Source organism: Patagioenas fasciata, chromosome Z (genome assembly GCF_037038585.1).
Source record: "Patagioenas fasciata isolate bPatFas1 chromosome Z, bPatFas1.hap1, whole genome shotgun sequence".
Lineage (NCBI taxonomy): Eukaryota > Metazoa > Chordata > Aves > Columbiformes > Columbidae > Patagioenas > Patagioenas fasciata.
The window spans coordinates 1,392,695-1,419,552 of record NC_092560.1 but is presented as its reverse complement, the minus strand read 5'-3'; the positions used below and the strand labels follow the sequence as shown (position 1 = coordinate 1,419,552).

The 26,858-nt window shown below is 39.8% G+C and overlaps 1 protein-coding gene across 6 annotated transcripts in view; it reads right to left on the bottom strand.

Moving 5' to 3' along the window:
• MCTP1 (multiple C2 and transmembrane domain containing 1) overlaps positions 1-26,858 on the bottom strand; it is a 280,175-nt gene that overhangs the window by 116,313 nt on the left and 137,004 nt on the right. For all 6 annotated transcript variants that reach the window (XM_071802132.1, XM_071802129.1, XM_065861272.2 and 3 more), the window contains 2 exons: positions 14,376-14,540; positions 12,573-12,703 (listed from right to left, as the gene is read on the bottom strand). In XM_071802132.1, the coding sequence (XP_071658233.1) occupies positions 12,573-12,703; positions 14,376-14,540 (296 nt within the window). The remainder of the gene's footprint in view (positions 1-12,572; positions 12,704-14,375; positions 14,541-26,858) is intronic.

The window sequence follows — 26,858 nt, the reverse complement described above, 5'->3', positions numbered from 1 at the left end:
CCAAACCAAACCAAACCAAACCAAAACCAAACCAAACCAAACCAAACCCAAACCCAAACCCAAACCCAAACCAACCCAAAACCAAGCCAAATCAAACCAAATCAAAATGAACCAAACCAAACCCAACCAAATCGAACCCAACCCAACCACAAACCAAACCAAACCAAAGCGAAACAAAACAAAACAAAACAACAAACAAAACAAAACAAAACACATCAACTGAAATTCCTTCCCAGCTTCTGGAAGGATTTATCTTCTGCTTCAGCTCATGCTGCTCACTTGATGTTATTTTTTATTAACGCTACAATCTGCTACACATGTGAGCAATAAATATTAAAAAGAATGTATAGACACTAGAAATGAGCTTAGCCAACACCGTCAAAGAGAATTTAAAAAATCCAGCTTCATATGCAAATTCTACTTTTTAATTCCACCTCATATAAAGCAGAAGTTTTGACATGAACGTTTTTGATACCAATCATCAAACAACAGTAAAAATCCTCTCTTAAAAGAAGAAAGAGAAAAAGTCTGTGTGGACTTCATTGTGATGGAGTTAATGTGACTGAGCACAGAAAAACATGACTCGAGCGGCACCCAAAAGGCTCGGCTCTCCTGCGCTAAGCTTGCGTGGATCAGGGTCAAAGCTTTGTGCAGGCACCTGGGATAAAATCCAGTGCTGCAGCCCCCTATATAATAAGATATCTCAGGTTGTAATGAGCAGGGACTGCTCACAACTGAAGCCCATCCACCCAGCTCGATCCCTTAGCGAGTAACCCTGCGGTCCCTACGCTGAATTAACAAAGAACGGCTCCGACCTGCCAGCAACCTCCTTAGAAACACACAGGTAGGGCAAGGAAGGAAAAACAGTGTCTCTGCTAACAAAGAGCTGACCACAAGCTTTTAATTAAAACAAGAGCACCTCAGGGCTGGTAATTAGTCTGTGCACAGCTCAGATGTTTTAGTATTTTAATTTGTATCATTCACATGCTTCAACTTTCCTAGACTGCAGCTCTGAGCATCTCTGAAAATTGTAATGTAATACCAGCTTGCACTGCACAGGAATTCCTGTGAAAAAGCGTTATCTGGAATACTTCTACTGATAGCATCCCCGAGTAATGTTTTGCCAATTCATTGCTCTAAATAAAAACAAAAAAGTAAGTGAATATATTCTATATATAGTTAAGCCACTGAATACTCTTAGCAACAATTATTTAATGTGACAAGCACATGTTCTATATGCCACTCTCACTAAACCAAACATCCAGCAAGCTCTTTTCATAAAATGTCAATTGATTTTGAAGAGAAAGATAATGTGGTGACCGCAGGACCAATAAACTGAGAAAAAGGTGGCAGACATGAATAAATAGGCATTTAAGGACAGGAAATAGCCAATTATGAGAATAAATGCTGCCTCATAAAATGGGCACTGTGCTATCACAGGCGGATTAGATTTGCTGCAGGAAAATTCCCTTTTAATTTTTTTTCTTTTTAAACATTTACTGTGTGTTGTGCGGCTGTCAAAATTAAACTACTGCAAAGCTCAAACAGTAACAAGGTTCAATTATTTTACAATGAAAAAAAACTGTCATGGCATACTGAGCTTAATGTTTACCTTTTATTTTGAACTCTTTCGATGATGAATGAGAAACAAAATTAACACAAGCAAGGAAAGACTAAAGCTGTTGCTGTCAGTGCAGACTGATGGTCAATACAAGCTTGGTGCATGTACATTGGCTGTCAATTTTTTATTTAGGCCACAGTGAGGAGTATAAAGTCCTCTGTAAGATGACAAATATTGTAATCAAGCATTCAAAGCTGGACCAGGCTAAGATGCCCCTGGTGTTAAACATTCTTTCCTACTTTATTTCAAAACAGATACCTCTCAAAAATATGTCTGCAACAACACTGAGACTTTAATCAATAATCATTGAAACAAGCAGTCTAAACTCTCCGAAAGTCAGCAAAAGATTTAGAAAGTCATTATTACAAAAGTAAGGCAGAAATAATCCACCCCTCACTCAAAAATAGGAAATAAAATCTACTTCCACTGGAAGAAAAAAAACCCTACGTGCATCAGAAAACTGCAACGACTGTGAGGTTACAGGGTAATACATGAGAGCTACAAGCTCGAAGTTCTCCAGTTCCTGAAGTTACTGCGCTTCTGCAGCATTAGCAGTTCACGCTATTTTTTATTTAGGCTAAAAGAAGCGACTGACAACTCGATTTTACCTGTGCACCGTTCCTACAGCTATGAAATATTCCTAATAGCACCACATCTAGAACAGATTGCCTGAGAAATACGTCTCTATTGTCTGCTTGATAGATCTCCGTGAACGGCCCGTCACCCGCTTGTTATTTCGTAAAATCATACAAAGGCTAGGGAGCGATCTGGAAGCTTTTTCCAGTGAAAGCCTTAACTATTTTACTGGAAAAATACCCTCTGAAGGGCCCTCAGGTAATTAGATAAAAAGCTAAGGTTATTCCATTAAGGAGAGTCACCGTTGAGCTTTATGGACACCTCGGTTAAGGGCATTTCTGTGTGTACAGGTCAAGGAAAGTGCATTTCTCCTCTGGCCTCGCAGGAGATGCAGCTCATGTGTCTAACTGGAAGGTCCCAAGGCTCAAGGAGAGCACCAGAAGCACAGAGATTCAGTCAAAAGACGATAATTTCTAATTTATGGGTGCTTTAAAAAGAAATGGCAATTTTTTCCGATCAAAAGTTGAGTTTTTCATTTTAAAAAAAAGTCAACTTTTCTTGCTCTCACACCAAATCAAACCATTGCTAGTTCTACTTTTCCCTCACCAGATCTTTGCATGGGACCAATGAAAGAAGCCTGGTTTTACTAAGGCGTTACCTAAGCACTTAGCCTATCCCAGAATAACCTCTATAGACACCAGTAGGAAACCCAAAAAGTCCTTTTTGGATTAGATTTCCTCACAAGCACTGAAGCTAACAAAATCCTTCCAAAGATAAATAGCTTTGTAAAGTTCAAGTTGACAATGCCCCTTTACATATTACTGAGAGCGTATGCAAGTATTCCAAGCTTGAAAGCTTTAGTAATGCTGAATTTACACCAGTCAAGGTGTACTCTTAAAAGACATTTGTCACCTACAACTGTTTCCATGGAGAACAGAGGTGTTTTGAGGATGAAGGTGAACTTGAATGCTATTAGAAAGTGCAGAACGAGCATCGTGGTGGTAGAAGCTTTTGGCTTGCATTCTCAAACTAAGGATCATGAAAAATTACAGGCATTTTCAAAAGGTCTCAAGTTGCACAGGACTGGCAGCTGTCACACAGAGAGCAGGAGACTATAGTCATTTTGGAGAATTCATTTTCTCATGGAATTACTGTTTATATGTTGCTGCTGAAAGAAAATCTCCACAGAATCATAGAATCACTTTGGTTGGAAGAGACCCTCATGATCATTGAGTCCAACCATAACCTAGCTCTAGCACTACCCCATGTCTCTTAGAACCTTGTCTAAACGCCTTTTAAACCCACCCAGGGATGGTGACTCCACCACTGCCCTGGGTAGAATTGCTCTCCACCTGTGAAGAGATCAGCATGAAAAATTCTGGCAAAAATAGCCATTAAATGCACGGAGAGATTTTCAAGCATGGCTACAAATCACATTTCAGGGAATTTTATGTTTTTTAGGGCAGGTTTGAGTATTTGGCATTACTCTTCTGCTCCGTGTGCTGTGGTTCCTTCAGCGCACACCAGTGTCACCACTGGACGTGTTGGAACCACTGGGACCATCCCCCGGGCTCGCTGACCCCTTGGGAAGAGCCACATCCCCCCAAATCAGCCTGAACATCACCAGGCACATTGCGAATCTGGATTTTCGGGCCTCGAGAAATCTGAAGGGAGAAAAACCAGGTGAGTGCCTCGAGCTCCTGTGCCAGAGGACCACGGAAAAGCGGCTGCAGAAACAGGGCACGGCTCCCATGGAGGAAGGTTTGAAGATTTAAGGGGAACACACCACTTCGCTGAAACTGTGTTCGGTGCGTTAATCGTCCAAGCTGCCAGAAATACATTTCTGATTTATTTTTAATTTGAATATATCTGGCCTTTGGTTCTTTTTATGCCTTTCTTTACTCGGTTGAAAAAGCCTTCAGTGCCCTCTACCTTCTTCTAGTGAAGGTACTCATAGACCATAATCATATCTCTTCTTCATCTTCCTTTTGATATGCTAAACACCTTCAGCTCCCTATACATTTCCTTGGAACACATCTCCTACAGCCCTCAAATGACTTTTTGTAACTTTTCTGATCCAGTGAAATTCTCCTGCATCCTTTTTATAGTGTGGAAGCCAGAACTATATGTAGTATTTTATTATCAGCATGTCTAAGAGGTAAAAATCACCTCCCCTCTCTAGTTCTAACAGAACCTGGAATGTAAGACCGCGTTGGCACCCTGGTGAAATATCCTTGCTAATGAATGAATTACAAAGGTAGCGACATGACATAGAAGGCCTCTTAAAAGCCAGGTGGCCAGGCAAGGGAGAGGCAGCAGATAGCGAGATCATTTTCTCACATGACAAAATAAAGCATAAAAGAGGAATTGGCACAATCCTAAGTGATAGGGACAGAAAAGCACCACTTGGCTACAACCCAGGCAACTTAATTATCATCATGACTTGTTCAGGAAGACAGCCTTTTAACTCCACTGTGATCCAGGTCTATGCTGCTCCAAAGGATGCCAAGGAGAGGAAACTGTGCGATTCTGCAATTAGAACTGAGCTGGACACACATCAGAAGCAGCGAGGCATGAACTGCTACAATTTGTGAGACTCCCTATCCTTTATCAGCAGAGTACAATGTTCCAGTAAAACCCAGAAACAAACGGAGAGGGGAAATTCTGCAAAGCGCCGACAGAAAATGACACGGTTCAGAGAGACAGGACTGCAGTAACGTGAAGTTCTTGGGGGAATCAGAGCGTGGCACTTTAAAGTGTAATGATAACGAGAAAGAAATAAAACAACAGACCCCACACGCTGCTTGGGCAGGCAGTGGGTAGAGGTGATGGACTGAAAACCAGGGGAGATCCCAAAGATGTTGGAGGCTGAAACTCGATGAGTAGGACAGTGATGGAGAGGGATGCGGTGGGAGCTCGGGAGGCTGGAGAGGATGCCCGGGAGCTGAGGATGTGCTGTAGAGCTCGGTGGGACCAGGGAATGTGCTCCCACCTGCCCTGCAGCGAGACACAGACACAGAGCAGAGCCTGGTGCTGTGGAATAAGTCGGGCGTAGTGATGGAGATACCAGAGCTGCGTGAAGCACAGGACAAACACATGGGTCACTGAGCAACGCCTGAACATCAACAAGTGTTTATTGCTTCCTGAAAGAAACACAGCCCATGCCACAAAATCCCGTTGACGGATTTTGAAATGATCAGTTAACACTCTCCTATGCGTAGCTCTTCACAATAAACCTACAGATTTACCTTTGACATGGTACAGGCAGAAAAAAAAGTGCTTGTGGATGTTTCATGGTGTGGTATTTCCTACGTTGTGCCCATGGCACGACCAGACACTAGAGCCATGCACTGTCAGTGTTGCCACCACTGAAAGTTTTTTGCACCAAAATTAATACTTTCCTCTGCTAAACACAATCACAGAATTAGCTGGGTTGGAAAAGCCCTCAGAGATCATCCAGTCCAACCCTTGGTCCAACTCCAGTCCATTGACCAGATCATGGCACTGAGTGCCATGTCCAATCTCAGTTTACAAACCTCCAGGGCCGGCGAGTCCAGCACCTCCCTGGGCAGCCATTCCAATGCTGACCACTGTCTCTGCACAGAATTGCTTTCTCATCTCCAGCCTCAGTTTCCCCAGGCAGAGCTGAAGCCCATGCCCCCGTGTCCTATTGCTGACTGCCTGGGAGAAGAGCCCAATCCCCCCTGGCTAGAACTGCCCTTCAGGTCGTTCTAGAGAGTGCTGAGCTCAGCTCTAAGCCTCCTCTTCTCCAGACTGAACAAGCCCAGCTCCCTCAGCCTCTCCCCATGGGTCTTGTGCTCAAGTCCCTTCCCCAGTCTTGTTGCTCTTCTCTGGACCCGCTCCAGCACTTCAATCTCTTCCCTGAGCTGAGGGGCCCAGAACTGAACACAACACTCCAGGTGTGGCCTCCCCAATGCAGAGCACAGGGGAAGGATCACTGCCCTTGTCCTGCTGACCACGTTAGTTTTGATACAGTCTATTTTTAAACCAGTCTATTGCTTTGATGAATATCATGTCTTTGCTTGTACACAGTTCTCCATCACTAGTTGGTCCAAGCAACTTTGTAAGAGCGTTCTCACAGTTCCCACCTTGGCCTTCCAGAAATCCTATAAACCATTCTGCACCCACGTAACAATGTCTTACACTCAATACCATGTTCCTCACATCTTGGCAGCCACTTTTTCTTCTGCTTTCCTCTTATTTTGTCATTCTCAAATCATGACACGGATTATATTTCCACAGAGGGTCAGAAGAAGGATCCAGCCCACATGCAGCATTCTGTATTTCAGAATACATTGGGGAACACTCTCAATTTTGCAACAGGACGTGACAATAACAACTGCCAGCTAGAGCTGTAACTACTACAGTATCTTGTAAAAGTTACTGAAGATTTGGGAGCCAAAACTGAATGGTTTCTGGCTTTCTAGCAGAACAGTAGTGCTTCTGCACTAACAGAAGTTAAAACATGCAGAAACAGTACTAAATAAGGTGTGGAATACCCAAAGGCTGAATTTTGAAATGCAATATTTAGTTCTAATTCCCTCTGACAACAACCAGCAATGGAGATGGCTCAGCACATCTCAGGTTTTGTCAAGAGCAGGCCCACCAATAGCCTATTTTTAGATTTTAATGCTTCAGGTAAAATCTTCATTTTATATAGAGAAATGCATCTGCAATAATTTAACTCTGGTGACCATGTATAATCAACAAACTATTATACACACAGGCTGTTGTGTGCTTGTCTATGTTTGCACAGAACTACTGTGTAACTCAGTGGTGCATACAGTTCAAAACTCAATTTACAACAGCGTGTTGACCATCATGTTTAAAGTTTGAATAGAAGATATCCTTCCAAAGTTGCCTCAACATGCAGAAATTTTCGAATCACCACATGAAAGATAATATTTGGAAGACCACCACAATAAAGCAAGATTTGCAGTTCCAGAGGAACCTGTTTTCTCTCTACAGAGTCTTGCAAAATTGAGAAAACTTCAAGATCCATCGATTTCAACATTAACACAGACTTTCACACCTACTATTCAAAACCTCTATCTTGGGCAGCAATATTTAAAAAGCAAAACTTTGCCAGTATTTTAATGTAAATCACAGTCGCCACAACACTGAGGAAGAAACATTAACAGTAAAAAAACAATCTAGGAAGAAACATTAGCAGTATATTTAGTATATTTAGTGTCCTTCACTCAAATTTATATGTGTGTTGGAGTATCCATACAGAGCTTTACCACACCACTCCATTCTGTCTGAAGGCATTCAGTCTCTCACAATGAAATTACATAGATTTCAGCGGGAAAAAAAAAGAGATAAAGTTATAAATATTTTATATAAAAAATCCCACTTAAGTTTAGAACTTTGGGTAGTGTATCCCTGTGCTTCAGATCAATAACACAGCACCACAGGTCACATATTGCTTGTATTTACGTGCACCCCAAAAACCCTCTAATGCTTCATTACCACGAAAAAAACTAAAGAGAGAAGACATAGCAGATTAAGTGGTGAAAACCTAAATGCTTAATTTTCAACATTTTAGCTTTTGTATTTCATAACATCTATTATATGGTGTGTACCTGTAGATACATGCACACAAAGTTGATCTGAATTTCCATGACAATATCCAGAGAGATTATGGGATATTTCAGTTTACTACAGTTAAAATTAATATGTAGCTTTAATTAATATACTATAAACAAGGTGTTTTGTTCTTAATTTGCATCAGATGGGAAGAAGGTAGTAGTGTCCATAAATACTGATGAAAATAGATATAGATTAAGTCAAAAGTAATTTCCTGGCACAAAATATCAGTAGAAGTCAATGTCATTTTAAAGATAAACACAGATTTTTCATACCAATAAATAGTGCTATAAATTCTGCCATACTGGATTGCAAATAATTTCAGCTGAATAAAACTGCATGACATGGGATTTACTTATCCTGTGTGTTCACAGAAACAACTTGTTCTCTGACAGCACTCATTCTTGGCAATTTATTGCAGCTGTCAGCAGCCAATTTGTTCAGATTACTGCTATGCATAAAGGTGTAACAATCATGAGGATTTATTAGCTGATTATTGTAAAGGTGACAGTCATGATCGCCTTCAAAAACGCAGATGATAAGAAAGTTAAATAATTACATGAAGATTGAAATCATTTCACCTTCATTTTCATCTTAGTATTACCTCCATAAACTTACTCCAGTATATGTTTTTAATCACAGGAGTACATTGACTCAATGCAGAAGAGAAATTATTTACTCGTAGCAAAAAAATGTGAATACTAAATGTACTCAGACTGAAAAATATACCCATATACATACAATGACTAATACTGATCATGCAAGTTCTCAAGCTTAATTGAACATGAGAAGGCTGTCCCTATGGCTTTAGATGATATTGTTTTCTAAAAAAAGAACTTTTAGACCTCATGTTCTGGTCCTGGAATGTTGGGGTTTTTTAGGAAATGACATTCAGAAGAAAGTCTGAATTTAATCTCCTGTATGATGAAGCTCAGTTCTGGTCAAGCCCCGTGTTTCCTCATAAAAATTTGTCTATGGCTAGGAATCTGTTTTCCTTGAACCTTTCCTCTAAGGTAATTCTCCAGGATTTTGAAATCCCCGAATAAACATTGAAATGGTTCTAGGATTTCCATTTTTTAGAGCATTACATGACAGAAGTTCACAAGATGCCACATCCTTTACACTCTCATGGAGAACGTACACAACTGAAATTCAAATGAATTCTGTAAGCACGTGATGCTCGAAGTTAAGAATGGAAATCGATCAGCCAGCATCTCATTTCAGGAACCACCACGCTGGTCACGCCGGGGCACTGAGATGAAGACAGAGTTTTACTCCAGTTCTCTGATAGATGTATCTTGCTTCGTCTCTGAGTTAGGATGCCATGCTGTCACTCTTGCCCCTTTAATACCTTCCTCCCTCTTAGAAGCCACCCCTTCCACTTCCATTCTCCTCCTGTCAGGTGCCCCCCAAAGCCAGAATCTCACTTCCATGCCTTCAGCCTTCTCAAACAGAGAACCACAGTAGAGTTTGGGTTGGAAGGGACCTTCAAAGCTCACCTAGTCCAACCCCTGCCATGAGCAGGGTCATCGTCACCCAGCTCAGGTTCCTCAGCTTTCCTTCATCTTCTTGCCCTCAAAACAGGACCACAAGCACTCGCAGTCTGAGCACACGTGTTGTCACTGCCTTGTCACACTCCCAGCGTCATCCTGGCCACGACCATGCTCCAGCCCAACGAGTATGGTGATACCTGCAGGGTCCACAGAAGTCTACACTCCTGACTTCTCACTTCTCTCATTTCACCGAAGCACAGCTGAGACAGTGTCATTCCAGGAGAAGTTACGACATTCTGCTCTGAAATAAAATCAGCAAACTACAGAGCTCCGCACAGGAGGAATATCCCAGTTCAAGCGAGCTTCCCGTGTTGTTTCCCAGGAGGAACCTGGGGTTCCAGCTTTCAGCCTCCCACTCAACAACGCTGTCCGCCCACAGCGAGCTCAGTCTGGAAGTGCTGAACCCCTCTGGGGGATGGCACTTTTCAAAGAGATCCCCTGGCGAAGCAGCTCGATGAGGCCTATTTTGCATGGGAAATTCTGCCGACCTTCATGTGTGCTCTGCAACAGATGAATAAGGAGGACACAAAAAACCGACACTGTGGATGAGAGGTGAGAACCATCCCTTAAACAACATTTTCCTTCTGTTTTCTCAGTTTGGACTGCTGTTTCTCTCCATTGGGCATCTCCTTCAATTGAGTTTGGCTCCTCCTGAGCCACACTTGGGGCAGGTAGGACATCTTCAAGAAATAACTGTTTTCCTTTGAATTTAATAAAAATATTCCTATATAACGAAGCAGCCGCTGCTGGAGCACTACTCAAGAAAGTGGGAAGATGACAATAAAACAAAAGGGAATACTCTCTATCACTGAGCAATGCTAGAATACTACCAGGAAATCTTTTGTTTCCCTCCCACAGCTCATTATCACTTTTCCTGGATCTTGAATCAAAACACCCAATTTATTACATGTGCCTTCAGAGCCACAGAGACTTAGTCATGGAGTGCGACTCACTGTGTTTTACAGAATTAACACACATTTAGCACAGCAAGTCTGCAGTGTCTGTACCAAAGCATTTACAGCTTTTAGAGGCAGCCTCAAAATGAGAAACTGGGAAGGGAGGTCAATGTAAAGTGGAGCTGTCAGGTGCCAGTGATTTTTATCCACAGTGATTGGAAGAGAGCATCGGGGAGGGAGATTTATTAAGACCTATTTTTGCATTCAGATTGAGCTTGACAAATGACAAAGTTTTTCACGGAAATCCTCATGGAGAGGAATTTGTTTGCAGGTTGCATTATCCAGAGATAACGTACTGACAGAAGGTGAAGTGAGAGTCTGAAAGGACAAACTGAAGAGGGATTATATATACACTGACAGCAGAGAGGTCAAAACAATCAAGAGCAGCAAGATTTTGGGGAAAAAAAACCCAAAACACTGATTTTCTTAAAATCAGTTATATGCTGCAGAAGCACTTTGTTCAAGGAGCATCTTTTTTGGTTTATACAAGAATTACGCCTATTTAGGAAAATCATAGAAACAAGGTTCTCCCACTAAGAAATGTTAAAGAATTCAAACATTCTTCTTGGAGACAAGGTTCTCCATGCTATTAATTTTTTTGAGGCCTAAATAAAATGTAGAAATCATTCATTACTTAAATAATAGCATACGGTTACTATAAAGAAATAGATGCACACTTAAGACATACAACTCTTTTAGGTATCTGAAAAGTTACCTAAGCAGCTCATGTGTTTGAATTTACAGTTTTTCTTCCTCTAATTTCTTCCTCTATCACATTCTTATTTAGATTGCAAGTGCCTTGGAGCAAAAACGGTGTCTTTTATTTTATGCAAGGCTCTTAAAAAGACTTTATAATTACTGGTACAAGTAACAACATAAGTGCTGCTTTGATGAGAGTGTTCTGAAAAATTACACATGAAAACGCTGAATCTCACCTTCTTTTGGATAAGAAGGTTGAAGTTAAGCAGAAAATAAGAATAATTTCCCAAGGTGTATCACATTTTGAAGTAGGACTAAATGATTATGTTATTTCAGAAAAACAGCTATCGTTACCATATGCCCCAACTGAAATCAAGCAAGTGAAAAAATATAACATAAAATCCAAATATAAGCATAACACTTCATCCATAGGGTTTCATAATGTAAAATAAAATCCTGCTGTGTATACTTTTGAAAAATGGTTTTGTCTGATATTAAAGCTTTTTGTTTCCCACAGACTCTGTATGTAGTGTGAGTTCCCACAAATTACAGTATGAAATAAACACAGAATATTAACCAACTGATCTAACTTGGTAAAGCAAGCCAGTACCCTAATTGGAACAAGAGGGAGGAAAAGGTTGGAAGAAACATAACCACATTGACATCAGAAGTGTCTGTGGGATTTCCATTCCTGATTTTAATTACCAATAAAAGTAATTACACTAGTTAATAGCATCAATGTCCTAGTGAAAGCACCTGCAACCTATATATTAACAAACAATCAGAGTATATAATGTTGATAATAATTACTATTACTATGAATACATGAATATCAATTAAAGCATGATGTGAACAAATATCTGAGCTTTCAAAATAGCACCAACTTTGCCCAGTATCTGTAACAACAAGACAGTGTTTTCCCATTAGCTAAATGTTAGTAGTAAAAAACATAAGCATCTTTCATCTTCCTACACAATAAAACCGAGCACAACCACACAAATTTCCACCATTTCTTGACCTATTAAGACAGATCCCAAATATTCACTTCTCCTGAAAATGAATTAGGTGAACGATCTTATGTCTTTTCCCCAAAAGCTGTTTGTAGCCCTCCAAGATTCTCATTTCATATGCCAAACAGATTAAAAACCAAGGTACATAATTTTGGTCTTATGCACCTATTAGAAGTCACAAGACCTATTTCTCCTCCAAGCTGGACGTTGCCATATGGAACTTCCTGCATCTTCATTTATGTTCTAAATGTGGGATTTATTTTTGGAAAATCAAGTCTATCAATTGGTAAAAGCTGCCACCTACTGGTCACTAAAAATTATCTTACCCCATCAAAGTAAAGAAATACATCAATGCAGCCAACTGTACTGATACATGAAAAGAAAAATTCTTCCCCTACCTTAAAAAAAAAAAAAAAAAGAAAAAAAAAAGAAAGAAAAAATAAAAAAAGCAAGAACAAATGGTCATAAGAAGTAGTCTCAATGCCAAAGCTCATTTTAATCATCTGCTCTCATCCCTGGGGAATGAGAAGGCTGTAATTGCACAAACCTGCCAATAAAATCATCCCTTTTGCCAACATCTTTGTCCCACACGGTAATATCAATAATTCCACCTCGTTCTTCATAGAGATGAAAGTCAAACTGCTCTCTCCACTGAGGATTCAAAGTTTTTGGCACAATCTGAAAGGAGAGCAAAAAGAAAGTCATATTGCATTGCGTAGACATATGCTTTCTTGAACTGTGAATTTGATCATTAGAGTCTGTTCATGAGGTTTTTTTCCTTTGCAATACAAGTATCTTAGGTGGTGGGAATTAAAAAACAGTAATTAGAAAATACTGCTGGCCAGTTCCCTCATGCCTCTCAGACACAACAGCAACCTCCAAAATCCTGCAACCTGTCACCTTCAAAAGATTCCTGAACAAAGCATTTATCCTGGGAATGGATCCATTTTTCTATAGAATAATTATACCCTCTCTTAGGTGTCAGTTTGCTGCAAAGGTATGGGTCTGAGCCTAAAGGAAAACAAAGCACCTGCAATGACAAGGAGACGTTGACTGTATGTATTTGAACAGAAACAATTTTATCACCTTCTCTTTCCCCAGATGCAGTAATACTGGGAGAATGATGATACTACGGTTTACTTTTTATGCAATACTCTTATTTTTCAAAACTGTGTTTTACTTCCTTCCCTTCACAACTTGGATCAAAGTCTCTTTCTCAATCACTTTCGGTTCAGTTACTTCTGACAAAAGAAGTAACTTCAATGGAATTCAGTCCATGTACTTCTGACCACGCTTTGTGAAATGGAAAGATTGCAGATTTTTCTATCCTAATGCAAAAGCAGCAGTCACAGTAGTCACATCTGTCCTGAGCGAGAATGGAAACTGTCTGGTACCTTCCCTACGTAGTAATCGCTCCTTTCTGTATCTACCAGTTCCACTGGCTTGAAAAGAAAACCACATACACACACCCAAAAAAACCAAACCCAACAAATAAAAACCAAACCAAAACAAAACAAAAGCAACGAACAAAAAACAGAAAAATCAAAGAGGATTAAAAATGCTACGAAAATTTTAAAGAATGCTAAGCAAGTCTCCACAATAATTTTGTCCCTAAACAAATGTTTCTACCTCCTAAGCTCATGCAAGTAACAAGTGGTAGGACAAAAGGAAATGGTCTCAAGTTGTGCCAGGGCAGGTCTGAACTGGATATTAGGAAAAAATTCTTCATAGAAAGGGCTGCGGGGCATTGGAAGAGGCTGCCCAGGGCAGTGCTGGAGTCACCATCCCTGGAAGGGTTTAAGAAGCATTTAGACGAGGTTCTCAGGGACATGGGTTAGCGCCAGAGTCAAGTTATGGTTGGACTCGATGATCCTGAGGGTCTCTTCCAACTCAAATGATTCTACATATAACAAACTTTACTGAAACTTGCTGTAAGGACACACTGAGGCAAGTGGGAATAAAAGCATGACATTGATTGGAGAATAAGACCCTGTAAAAAATCCAAGAAGCTGCCTGCAACAAGACGTATAAAGGTGGGATCTGCTTATCAGAATTGTCCCACATCTCCCCCTAGCAAGAATGACCCATAATGGGAAAAAAACCCCAACACAGTATGGAAAACTCAGGTGTGTCTCTCAACCAGCCCTCATTTTCCAGTGCTACGTTCTTCAGTCTCTAGTCTCATTTTTATTTATAACAAAATAAGAAAAAACATCTAAACAAAGCTCCATGTGCCTTGGCAGCTAATTAATACACAATAAATCTCCATTGCTACTGTAATAAGTCACGCAAGCCAAAAACAGGAACAAGACATTTCAAATGTGGCCATTTAGGGCACAGCTAAAATTACCTTGCTCTTGTACTTCTGGTGCCCCAACCGGAACTTCACGTAAGGATCGCTGAGTCCATTTGCATCCATCGCCTTTAGTTCACGACCTTCTATTAAGGTTACACTGACAATCCCTCTCCATAGCTGAGATTTTCTGTGCAGGTCTGAGAGACGTAAGCTCTGGGTCTGAGATGTTAGGGAAATAAAAACATAGATTCCAGTTAAAACAATTCCCAAAACATCTCCCTGTGTTTTAGCGTTCAACATCATACAGCTATGAATGGAAAACAACCACGTTAAGCCATTTTGAAGTTACTTGACAGTACATATGCAAACCATATTACAAAGAATTACTTGGAGAGAAACAAAACAGTGACAAATACGCAAGTAATGTCATATACTGCTTCTGCAGAAGCAAGCAGAACAAATGCTACTTTAGGAAATGTTCAGAAAAAAAGTAGTTTTTTTTCCTGATTCGCTTCTCTCTGTGCTGATAGAACTAACAACATTATAAATGGATGTCACAAAGTCTCTTCTATTAGTAGCGTATGACTGAATGAACTTGAACAAACACTAAAACGTGAAAAAAAATGGAACTTCCATTCAAACAAAATAAAACCACCATGAAGAGTATGGACCAAGGAAAAATAAGTCAATAAACCCTCATGCACATGACTACAACCTCAGCCTATAAATGATGTGGTATTCTCAGAAACAGCAAGCAAAACTGAGTTAAATACCAACACTTCAGTTTTAGGGTTTCAGAACAAGATGTTGTGGAGCCTCTGATGGGAACCTGTGGATGGTGAACCCTCAGCTGCAGATTTTGGGGGTTGAAATGAAATTCACGTGCACTCAAATAAAACAGATGGCCACAGCATCCATCAGTGAACTTCTCCAAGGGTGGGAGAGTGGGATGTAAGATCAGCTCCAGTTTGCTCTGAGCTATAGGGATACAAAGCACCAGACTGGGAAAATCACCTGGGCACCCCAAGGTGGCAAACACATCCCAGGAGGATCAAGGTTGCCAAAGGCTCTCACTTTTATCCCAAAATTGCATTAGTTCAAGGTTACTGTGTCTAAAATCAGAACACTATGTACCTAAATAGTATTTAAACTCACAGATTATTCTTCCTAGGAATAAAAAAAAAGTGAGTCTACATGTATACTCAGCTGTAAAGATATCAAATATATGCATTTTATTTATTATCCAACATAGTTTCAGCAACAAGGTTCTGTGTGCTCAGCAACCCACCATATACGAAGAGTTGCGTGTTGATTTCATCATTTTGAACCCCTGGTACCTCTGTTAGAGGCTTTCTGTGCAAATTTTGTTCGAATCTTTCAGAGGACGGTTACAGCTGTGCAAGTGGGGCAGGAATTTTAGTTTATTACCCATAGAAGATTACAGAAAGCACACTGTGGTGTAATCACTGGATCATAATCTGGATGCACCCAACTCTGGAGAGAAGAGTTATACACAAGGACTGGGGTCACTGGGGTTGGAACAAACACAAGTAACACGCTTTTAGCAGTATTTCAGGTATCATATTGACATGTATTTACATTTTCTAATGGCTATTCATAGTACAGTTACTGGAAAGGTATTTCACTATATTTAATAAAGATTCCTCTTCCTGAATTGAAGGATTTAACTGCAGAGAAACTTCTCACAAATGTTTCTCTGAAGGAAACCAAGGAACTGCGGACTGGGAAGTGTAATAACCTTTAGCTTAACCTGCGTCGTGAACAGCAGTGGGACACCAGAAAGCAAAAACTCTACAAAAATTAAGGCACCAGTGAGAAACTCAGTTGCCAGAAGAGATTTTATTTACAATATGGGAACATTATTTAATTTCATAAATTTTTTCTTGGCAGAAATAGCTCTTCTTTGGGGGTATACAATCAACATTGTAAAGACTTGTGAAGAATTGGTAGGTGTTTGGGTTTTTTTCTTGTTCCAGTTTCTTAGAAAGTTCAGAGCAAAACACTGAATAGTAAATAACTAAAACTGACTATGCCCTGAACATAAGGTGATAATAAAGAAAGAAGAGACAAGGCACGTTCAGGAAGATATTTCATACTGTGATAGAAGCAGTGTTGGCAAACAATACACAATTGTTGGGGGTATTTTTAGGAGTTGGATGGGAATCCAAACAATTTTCAGGATTTTATCATACAAAGTAAGCATGACTTTGCATTCAGGGCTCTTTCAAAGTCAAGCTTAAGCACAACTGCACAGCTCTCCACTAATAACAAATGAGACAGTGAATCATGTAGAGAGTATACTTGATCTAAATTCCACATTTTCAACAGCTCTTCAAATAATTTGCTGCATTAGAGCAGCTGCCACCACATAAAACACGCTGATTTTTTATGACCGGTAGGGAGTTTCACCAGTGTGGGTAATTTATATACAAGGTGGCAAGATATGAACAACAAGGCTCAGAGCACAAAGTGACAGATGGGTTGGACAGGAGTTTACAAGAGCCAGGTAGAAACCCTGGAAACATGAATATTTGCTGGGGAAAGCCCTTTTTGGTCAGATCTCACATCTGCGACACACAAGGGCGCCTTGGCATGTTGACCAACAGTGAAACCACTTTTTTCTTGTTTCCAAGTGAGATTGAACAGCATCTGAACCAACATCTAAAACAAACTTTCCTTCCAGTCTAAGTCATCCTTATCCTTGGAAATTACAGACACTGACATAATCTCTAATTTCATAATTCATTCTTGTAGGAAGTAAAATAAATAAGAATGTTTAGACTTCAAGCCAAATTTGACAAAAAACTAATAGATGGAATAATAAGACTGATTTCAGATTTTAGAGTTCTTCCCTTGTGAATTTAATTTCATAGTGCAATACAGGTGCATAATTTTTAGGTACATTTTTAGATATTTAAGTAAACTTCTGCAATCCAGCCCACAGTAAGTTCGTTACAAAGCCAAAAGGGAAATGAGAGTTAAACAAATAAATGAGCGCAGATGTTTCCAAATTTCTCCTATGAAAGGATATTTCTGACGATTGATTCTTAAGTAACGTATTTCAGTCAAAAAGCAGGTAATGTGTCTGTCTTCACCCTTCTGCCCCAAACAGACAAATACAGGAAGAAACTGCACAGCTTTTGATTTCTCTGGGAATAGGTGGAAAGTTATATATTTCATAATATTCTGTCTGAAATTGGCCATACTGTCTTTATAATGCCACAATTGGGAAAGAAACAAGGTCAAGATCTCAGGCCATAACCAATGGTCATTAACATGTGATTATTATTCACAATCTTGTGAATTTATATGCAGGCATGGAGATTCACACTTGTCATGTTCTAAACTAAAAGAAAAGGGAGGGGAAACCCAAAGAAGTTGCAGCCTGCATACTATGAAGCTTTCTCTCTCTCTTTTGTCAAAAGGAAATTAAAATTATACTTCTGAAAAGGAGTTTTTCATGTCAAAGGACACTCAAGGCTGCCTGTAAAAGAAAAATTCTCATTTTTTTCATATCCATACACTGCTTTAATGCTTCTAATATAAACAGCATATAAACAGCATGCAAAACTAACATTTTCTTATATGATAAAACCAGCTTTCATTCATGTTTCACCTATTCTGTCTACATGTGGGGTACTGGGAGGACTAGTGATGCCAAGAGTGGAAGATCCGACACAGATGTGTTTCCTCTGTTAGATATGATTTATGTAGTTACCCAATAAAATGTCAGAGCTGAAAGCTGGTCTTACAACAAATTACTGGGTAACATTGCTGGATGGGGAAACAATTGGGCTTAGCCAGAATCTGAGAGTTGCCTCAGCTTCATCGAGACCTTGTTCTTGATGAGTGTATTCTTCGCCACAGCTTTACTGTGACTATCTTGAAAAGAAGAGATGCCTTTACTAAGTGATTTTGAAAATTCTGTAAGTATTTATCTTTGGGTGTCCAAGTGACCTTCGAAACTCTAGCCCACAATGAGCTGGAGAAACCCCATGATCTGTCATCACCTCTTCAAATGCAGCTATACGTCCTGCAGAGGAACCTCCATCCAAAAAAATGCTTTAAATGAAATTTCAATCAAGAAAATAGTGAAAGAATGTAGGAAGGAATGATACTCCTCTCCATTGCTGATCAGAGGACAGATGCACAAATACAGCAAAGTGAATCAAAGCTGGTGTTGCGAATGACTGCAGCAAACTCAAGTAAACATATTTCCCCTCCCCCAGTTTCCAGGATGCTTGCATGTCTTGGATAAAACATTTAAAATAAAGATGGAGAATGTCAATAGATACAGCTGCTAGTTCTATGTACCCTGTCCGTATGATGAAAAGATGGAGGGACAGCCATAGGGATTCACAACACTTCACTAGAAACGACACAAAGGATAACACCTTGCAGAAGACACCAATATGTACACAATGAGCAACAAAAATGCCTTCAATGGGATCATGATGATTTATTTTTAATGTTTGCTCATTGTGACTAAGCAAATTTTGTAAACTGATAATGAAATATGAGAAGATGAAAGAGCATTTACCTTCACTTTCAGTCAACTATATTTTATATTTTAGGACATTTTAATTCTCGGTGAAGCTAATCTAAATTACTGTAGTTGAGAAACTTATGCCGTATTACACTTGTTGTGTTTTCAATATGACTGCCATGTCAAATCTGGTATAGGATGTTGGCTCTAACAACTTGATATTGTCAGTGTAGGAGCAATCTACAATATTTGTAATAAGAGTTGATACTTTTGCGTAATTTCACGCATTTTTGGTGGTTTGCTAAATGCAGCAATTGTACATTCTACTTCAGTGCACTTGCTGGCCCCAGATGAGGTGTGTCACGATGGAGGTTGTGACTCTATTAAGCACTTGCCATGACATAGATTTTCTGGAAAAGGGTGGAAATATTGATATATATATACAAGAGAATGGAGTGCCGGCAGGAGTTGTCAGAGAGGCTGTGTCAGTGCAATCCCCACCTTCACCATCATCTTCCTCTTGGGAAGTGGAAGGGTCTCCTGAAGATGTTGTCACCACCCAGAGTGACCAGTGGCACCACAACCCCAGCGCTGACGTGAATGTGACACACGGGACAGCGGCCACCAAGATCTGATGGGACCTCCTGGTGCTTCCAGAAAACAACCCCACACTGAAATGCTGCTCTGAGTGCTAAACCTCTCAGCTGTTATCAAGCACATACAAGTAATGCAAATATAGACCTCACCAAATATTTGCATAATTTTTTAACCAGATGCCTAACAAACAATTGTATCTATTCTCACATTTTTTACCTCTATTCCATTATTTAGCAGCTTTCCATCAAGCACTATTTACAGCTGATAAGCTGACATCTAGAGCCTCATGGCTTACAAAAGCAAATATTTACTCAATCTTAGAAAGATTCTGCTTAAAAACCCAGATCAAGTAATTCTACCTTCTGTTCTGAAATTCCACACAATTTTTGTTGAAAGACGGAACCGTTTGCAAATTCTTTCAATTAAGAACCACCCCACAACTCTACACTTCTGCTGGTCTTTGCAATCCTTAGACCATGATTTGCTATTTCCAGTTTTATTCTCTACTCAGGGTATCTGATTCCAGTGGAAAGGTGTTTGTTTCAATTTTAAAACAGCACAAAAATGTTTCATTAAAATGTTGATGTTAGGAAAAGACAAAACAGGAAAGCCACATGAGATATTTTGAGTTGGGCATAAAAGCATCAGTTAGTGAGGCCATAGTTTTCAGCACTTTAGCTTGTGTAACTGGAACACACATGTTTTTAGAAAAACTTCTAAAATAAATTTTAAAACCAGCAATTAGTACCTGAAAGCATTACATTTTGCAACTTTTCTGTCTTTAAAGTGTCCATAAATTGCATTTTTCCTTTGAAAAGTATATGCAAAAAATTCCAAAGCTCAATTATCAAAAATAGTTATCTAAGCACAAATTAAAATCACTTTAATTCACTTGATTTAGACAGTAAATAAGCTCTTTTATCACCAATTATAATTAATCAGAAAGACCTTCTCAGGTATAACGTAGTTTTAGCCTCAGTTTATATATGACCTGTTGCAACCTGGACTAATGCGTCGTCATTTCTGGGAAGAAATTGGTTCCAATTGGTCAAAGTCACGTTGAAACAGCTCATCACGTATTAATAATGTAAATTAAAATTATTGTTATGTTTTAGTTTATTCCCAGTCCTAAACTTCTTATTGATAATAGGAAGCAGAATAGAGGTGTAAAAAAGAAGGTGACATCTTATGTTTTCCGCCAGATTTTACAGGAATACTGTGACTTTATAGGTCTTAGCAAATAGTTATTAAATAACTTTTCCCATACTGTGTTTGGCTAGAGACGCCAAATCACTTGTTCCCCTGCTTGTCCTTAAGTTAAAACACTCAAAGGGTTTTTCTGATGTTTTCTTAATGTAGCCACTTTAATGTGATCATGTTTGAAATCAGTTTAATGACAATTGTCCCACAGATGTGAAAAGGGCAAGAACAGACATTCAAATGAAAATAATTTTCAGTGAAATGAACAACATTTCTGACAGAGCTCTTTCTCAGTATGCTTTTGCTAAAAGGTACTGTCCTCATTAAAACACCTTCGCTTCAATAGTTACACAGGAAAACGTGAGCTAATCTCATTGCTTCGTGTAGAAATAGTGAATAAAGTCAGTAAGTATATTAATTAGTTCTCCAGAAGTGCAGGAGTGCCCAGAGAGTGCTGGTGAACGGGGCTGCATCCAGCTGACCAGTCACTAGTGGTGTCCCCAGGGGTCAGTGTCAGGTCCAGTCCTGTTCAACATCTTTATTGATGATTTAGATGAAGGGATTGAGACCATCATCAGCAAATTTGTCGATGACACCAAGTTGGGAGGGAGTGTGGAGCTGCTGGAAGGCAGGAGGGCTCTGCAGAGGGATCTGGATAGACTGGAAACATGGGCCGATTCCAATGGGATGAAGTTCAACAAGGCCAAGTGCCGGGTCCTGCACTTTGGCCACAACAACCCCCTGCAGCGCTCCAGGCTGGCACAGAGTGGCTGGAGAGCAGTCAGGCAGAAAGGGACCTGGGGGGACTAACGGACAGGAAGCTCAACATGAGCCAACAGTGTGCCCAGGTGGCCAAGAAGGCCAATGGTGTCCTGTCCTGTACCCAAACCAGCGTGGTCAGCAGGACAAGGGCAGTGATCCTTCCCCTGTGCTCTGCACTGGGGAGGCCACACCTGGAGTGTTGTGTTCAGTTCTGGGCCCCTCAGCTCAGGAAAGAGATTGAAGTGCTGGAGCGGGTCCAGAGAAGAGCAACAAGACTGGGGAAGGGACTTGAGCACAAGACCCATGGGGAGAGGCTGAGGGAGCTGGGCTTGTTCAGTCTGGAGAAGAGGAGGCTTAGAGCTGAGCTCAGCACTCTCTAGAACGACCTGAAGGGCAGTTCTAGCCAGGGGGGATTGGGCTCTTCTCCCAGGCAGTCAGCAATAGGACAAGGGGGCAGGGGCTTCAGCTCTGCCAGGGGAAATTGAGGCTGGAGATTAGAAAGCAATTCTGTGCAGAGAGAGTGGTCAGCATTGGAATGGCTGCCCAGGGAGGTGCTGGACTCACCGGCCCTGGAGGTTTGTAAACTGAGACTGGACATGGCACTTAGTACCATGATCTAGTAAATTGACTGGAGTTGGACCAAAGGCTGGACTTGATGATCTCTGAGGGCTTTTCCAACACAGTCGATTCTGTGATTTGTTGAAATAAACGATTTATTTGAAATAGCACCTCACTCATCCTGTGGCTGAGCTGGTCAAAAATTTTCAAGATAACTTACCATCAGGAAACGCTGTTCAGAGAAAATCAAACCTCTGTGTGAGAACATGACGATTTCATCAGAGCTTTTTAAAAACAACGAGATGAACAACTTGGTCAACCAGTATTACGGCTATTGGTTACCCATCTTCCCCACAAGTATCTACAGGGTTATTAACCTAACACAGCGACTACTGGGGTTAATGTCCAACTCCACAACCAGGAGGACAACTGTTGCCTACAAGGCAGCAGATGTAATTAATACTAGACAGAGCTTGATTGCTCCCATACTCCTCTTTGGTAAAGTAAGAAGAAAGGGAAGACGTTGACAACTGATCAAACCAACCTTAATTTCCAAACGTTTTCTGCCCTGGAAAGCTTAGAAGATGACAACTCAGGTCCTGTGCCTTCCTCTCAATTACTGTGTTAAAACCCGATATTTGCTGCCTTGATTGGCATGATGTATGTGCCCTATATAAACCACCAGAACTTTTTAGCAGGTATCGGACCTCAGTGCTCTCATTTTAGACCGTTCGCTTCATTGTCCTACAGGACTATGAACACAACGATGCTTACAAAGGTTCTCAGATGAAACCAAAATACATTTTCCTGTCATGTTTCTCTGCGAATGGCCAGTGAATCCGCATTGTGTGGAAACTGTTATGGCGGAAGTGGGGCTCAACCCACCAGGCTTGTTAACTTCTCCCATGTCCTCACTATTCATTCTGGCCGATTTTCTGCTCACAGTAGAACTTCATTCTGAATACCACTGGTGTTGTTCCCTCTTGTGTGCTCCTAATTGTTAGTATTTGAGCACCCAAAACTTTCCTCTGAATTACATATATATATATACACACACACATATATATTTCAAAGGATCATTTTTTTCAGACTTACTCTAAAATGTGTGCCTCAATTGTGCCAAAATCACTGTAATAAAACATATCCATCTATGTTGTGGGAAGAAATTAGCCTAATTTGCACCATGGGAGATACTGTTAGACAAACAAAACAACAAAACAGCCTTTAATGGAAATGATTGTTTAGCACTGGAACCAACTCTCTATGGAGGTTGTAGAATATCCATCACTGCAAATTTTTAATGACAGGTTAAAACAAACACCTGTCAAACACAATTTAGCTGTCATTGTTCCCACCTTAGGGCAGGAAGACAAGTTTTTCAGGTTGTTAATCCTATTTTCTGTCTTTTTCACACCTACACTGTGCACAGGTAGATTTTTAAATATCCCAGACACCCGAAATCCTGGGAAGTGATGTTCGATCTGCCCACCAACACTACCTGCCTCACCATCAGCCTCCCCTTCCAGACACATTCCTGTTATCTCCTGAAATTCATTATCTTATATTTTTTTGCCTCCATTTTTCCCACTCAGCACAGGGAGGGAAAGCTTTCAAAGTGAGCTCTGCCTGCATTACCCTGGATGCAAAAGAAACTTCTGCCCACTCTGTATAGACTGAAATGTTGTTTGAGAAACAGCATCCAAACAAAGGCTTCTGCTGAAGATAATGCAAAAAATTAAGTATCAAATGCAGGAAGAATTACTCGACAACTCAACAAACAAAACCAACCAAACAACGGCTGTGCTTTTTTTTCTTCTTTAATGTACGCAGGCTCCTGCCTTCCTCATTTCCACCTATAATCAAGGGAAAGTTTTGATTTTCACTGGAAAATGTATTTGTCAGTGCTGAATTATAATTGCAGCTTCATTGACCCCAGGTTTGGCATTTATGATTTTGATTTTGAAGTTAAACACCACTTCACATTGAAAAGTGCTAGAAGCAGTAAGATTTTCATCTTTTAAAAATGATAGTAGCGAAGGCACAGCAAAATAACGGAATTTCACCATTAGAAGCTAGGAGAGGAATGAGGAGGAAGTACTTAATTGAAGAGAACACGATTTTTTACGTGAGAAAATTGGTGCATTTAAACAGTCTCTTTACTTTGCTATCAGCTTTAGGTTTAATAACAGAAAATTTTAAATACAGAAAATTTTAAGGGTTTTTTTTTTTTTACAATTATTTTTGACAGCTTGCACTGAGCAAAAACAGTGAGGAGAAAGAGAGCAACACATGCATTTATAACTGTTTCATGCTGCCAACATTTTAATAGGCAGCCTCCCCATACTCTTTCCTCAGCTATTGACGAAGTCTCCATGCTGCAGAGAATCAGCAAGAAGTCAGAACTGATTTCATTGTTGTTGTTTTCATAACCAGAGTAAAAAAGAGAAAACAACGCTTACCAATTTGTCTATGCCGGCTCGTGCTGGAAATGGCAAAGCTTTATTTCTCATCACAGTTTGCACCTCAAGGATTTTGTAAGGGGAATCACTTCAGCAATTAGCACTATTTATCTCACTGTCATAGGCAGTGCTCGCTGTTAGTAATAAATTGTTCGCTATTAGTAATAAATATTTCACTATTAATAATATACTACCTCTCCTGCAAACTTGGACTTTTCTGTGCTCCTTTTATACATGGACTACAAGAACTGTTTTACCAAATCAGATCTGGTACCCAGGCAGTTTAGAAAGTGGGAGAGAAGCGGGTAGATTGTTTCTCTCAACCCAAAGAATGAGAGACATCAGGAAAGTCTACAGAAGAATTAACGCAAAAAGAGAAAACGGTGGTGGATGTGGAGAACCACACGAGCAGAATGGGTCAGATCCACAGGCAGAAAGTCATTTTGCACAGGTCAAAGTTTTTCAAATGGTTTTTTAAAAAAGAAAATGAGGCTAAAAAAATAGCCATTGTTTGATTTAAATAAATGACTGACTGCTCAGACCCCACAAGTGCTGTCTTTTTGCTGCATGGGTTGCCTGCTAACCCACAGAATATCTAACAAACTGAACTCCAAAGCACAGGAATGGAGGCACGGGCACACGGAGGTTATGAAGCAAAGAGCTTGGACCATAAGAAAAGTGCAAGAAACTTGGAATAATCCACTTCCACCTTTACTTCGGGTGTGACGGATCTTAGTGCAGAGGTGGTGGTAGAAATGGAGCTGCTTCCCCTCCTGGACCATGCAGCAAACAGCTCATCATCACTGGTTTGCTTTAATTAAACAACCAGTTTGAAATCAAATGCAAATTGTGACTTCCCAGCAGAAGGTGTTTTTTTGTTTTGTTTTGTTTTAGTTAGTTAGTGAGTTAGTTAGTTAGTTAGTTAGTTAGTTAGTTAGTTAGTTAGTTAGTTAGTTAGTTAGTTAGTTAGTTAGTTAGTTTGCTTGTTTGTTTGTTTGTTTTTAAATAGCCCTCAGGGAGTCTCCTGCCACTGAGGACAGGAGGTTTGAGTTTCCTCTTCAAAGAACAAGGACATAAACACTCTGACTTCAAAATTGCTTGAATTTGATTTTTGATACATTCAGTGAAAGATGAGTATTCCCTCTAACCCAGACAGCACGAGCAGTGATCTGTCTCCCATGAATTTCGATGAAGAGTATGTCTGGCATGAAACAAACACGACAGGGAGAAGTAAAAACAGCAACGGAAGAAAAAAACCTAACAACGAAAGCAAAAGTGGTGTCGCATTTTTGCAGCGCTGCTAACAGATGTTTACAATACTGGTGTGTTTGGAAACATTGTTTACACACAAAATAGATAGAATGCACAGCTGCATTGAACTGAGTATTTCATGAGACCATAACTTCATCATTAGGGTGCATAGGGGGAGCAATATTTGGAGTAAAGGCTCAGAATTTGTGTTTGCAAGTACATGGATACCATAACAGAGAATATCAGTTACTGTTCTTTTCACATCTACAATACACACCCAAGGAAATATGTGCAGGCAACGCAGTTCATGAACACGAGCAATGCCAACATGTCTACTATTGATATCCGAATGTCAGGTTGCGTATGTAACAGAACAGGTAGGCTTCAAATACACAAACTTTAATAAGTAAAATATACTGTCATGAACTGTACAATCAAATTCATTTACTGGAAGTGCCATTGTGAAGACTCTAGCAAGCTAAAAAAAGCAGGTTTAGGAAATCTTATAATGATATCTCTAAAAAATTCTAGTATTCTGTGTTTTCTCAGCTCTCAGCAGTGCAAGACACTTCCTGAACAAGAATCCCATGTAGAGCACTTTATTATCTAATAGCATTAAGCTCCTGTTTCTAGGCATTTTTTAAAATCTGCAAATGATGTCTTATTTAATATCAATCACTCTGCACATCAGAGAACAGCAATTTTTTGAAGGAATTCTTCATGAAAAATAGGTTTTAAAATTTGTTTTCCTGACAGCAGATCAAATATTCGGAACTCTGGAACAGCCCCACAAGGCAAATGAGCTCCTGTGGTTTATCTGAGATACTTCTGTGTATAAATCACATGTAACAGCACATGTAAGGTGTAGTACGTGCATTATATCTCTAGGTAAAATTATTACTTCAGCTGAGATAAATGTAGAGAAAAGCAATATTTAAATTAATACATTTGCTACTTGCCAAATCTTTTGATATGCCCCTTTGCAAAAATGGCAACTGTTGAATGAAATGTTATTAAATGAATGTAACAAAGGAGAACATAGATGAATAATTCTCTTGAACAGCTGTGAAGAATTCCCAACTATTTTGTTGTGCCATTTGCTCAGGATTATTGAAGCTCACACTTCTGTCAATTTGGAATTTGAAGTATCAGAAAGTTGTTAATAAACTCGTTCTACAAATTGTCGTTTAATATATTCAGGAC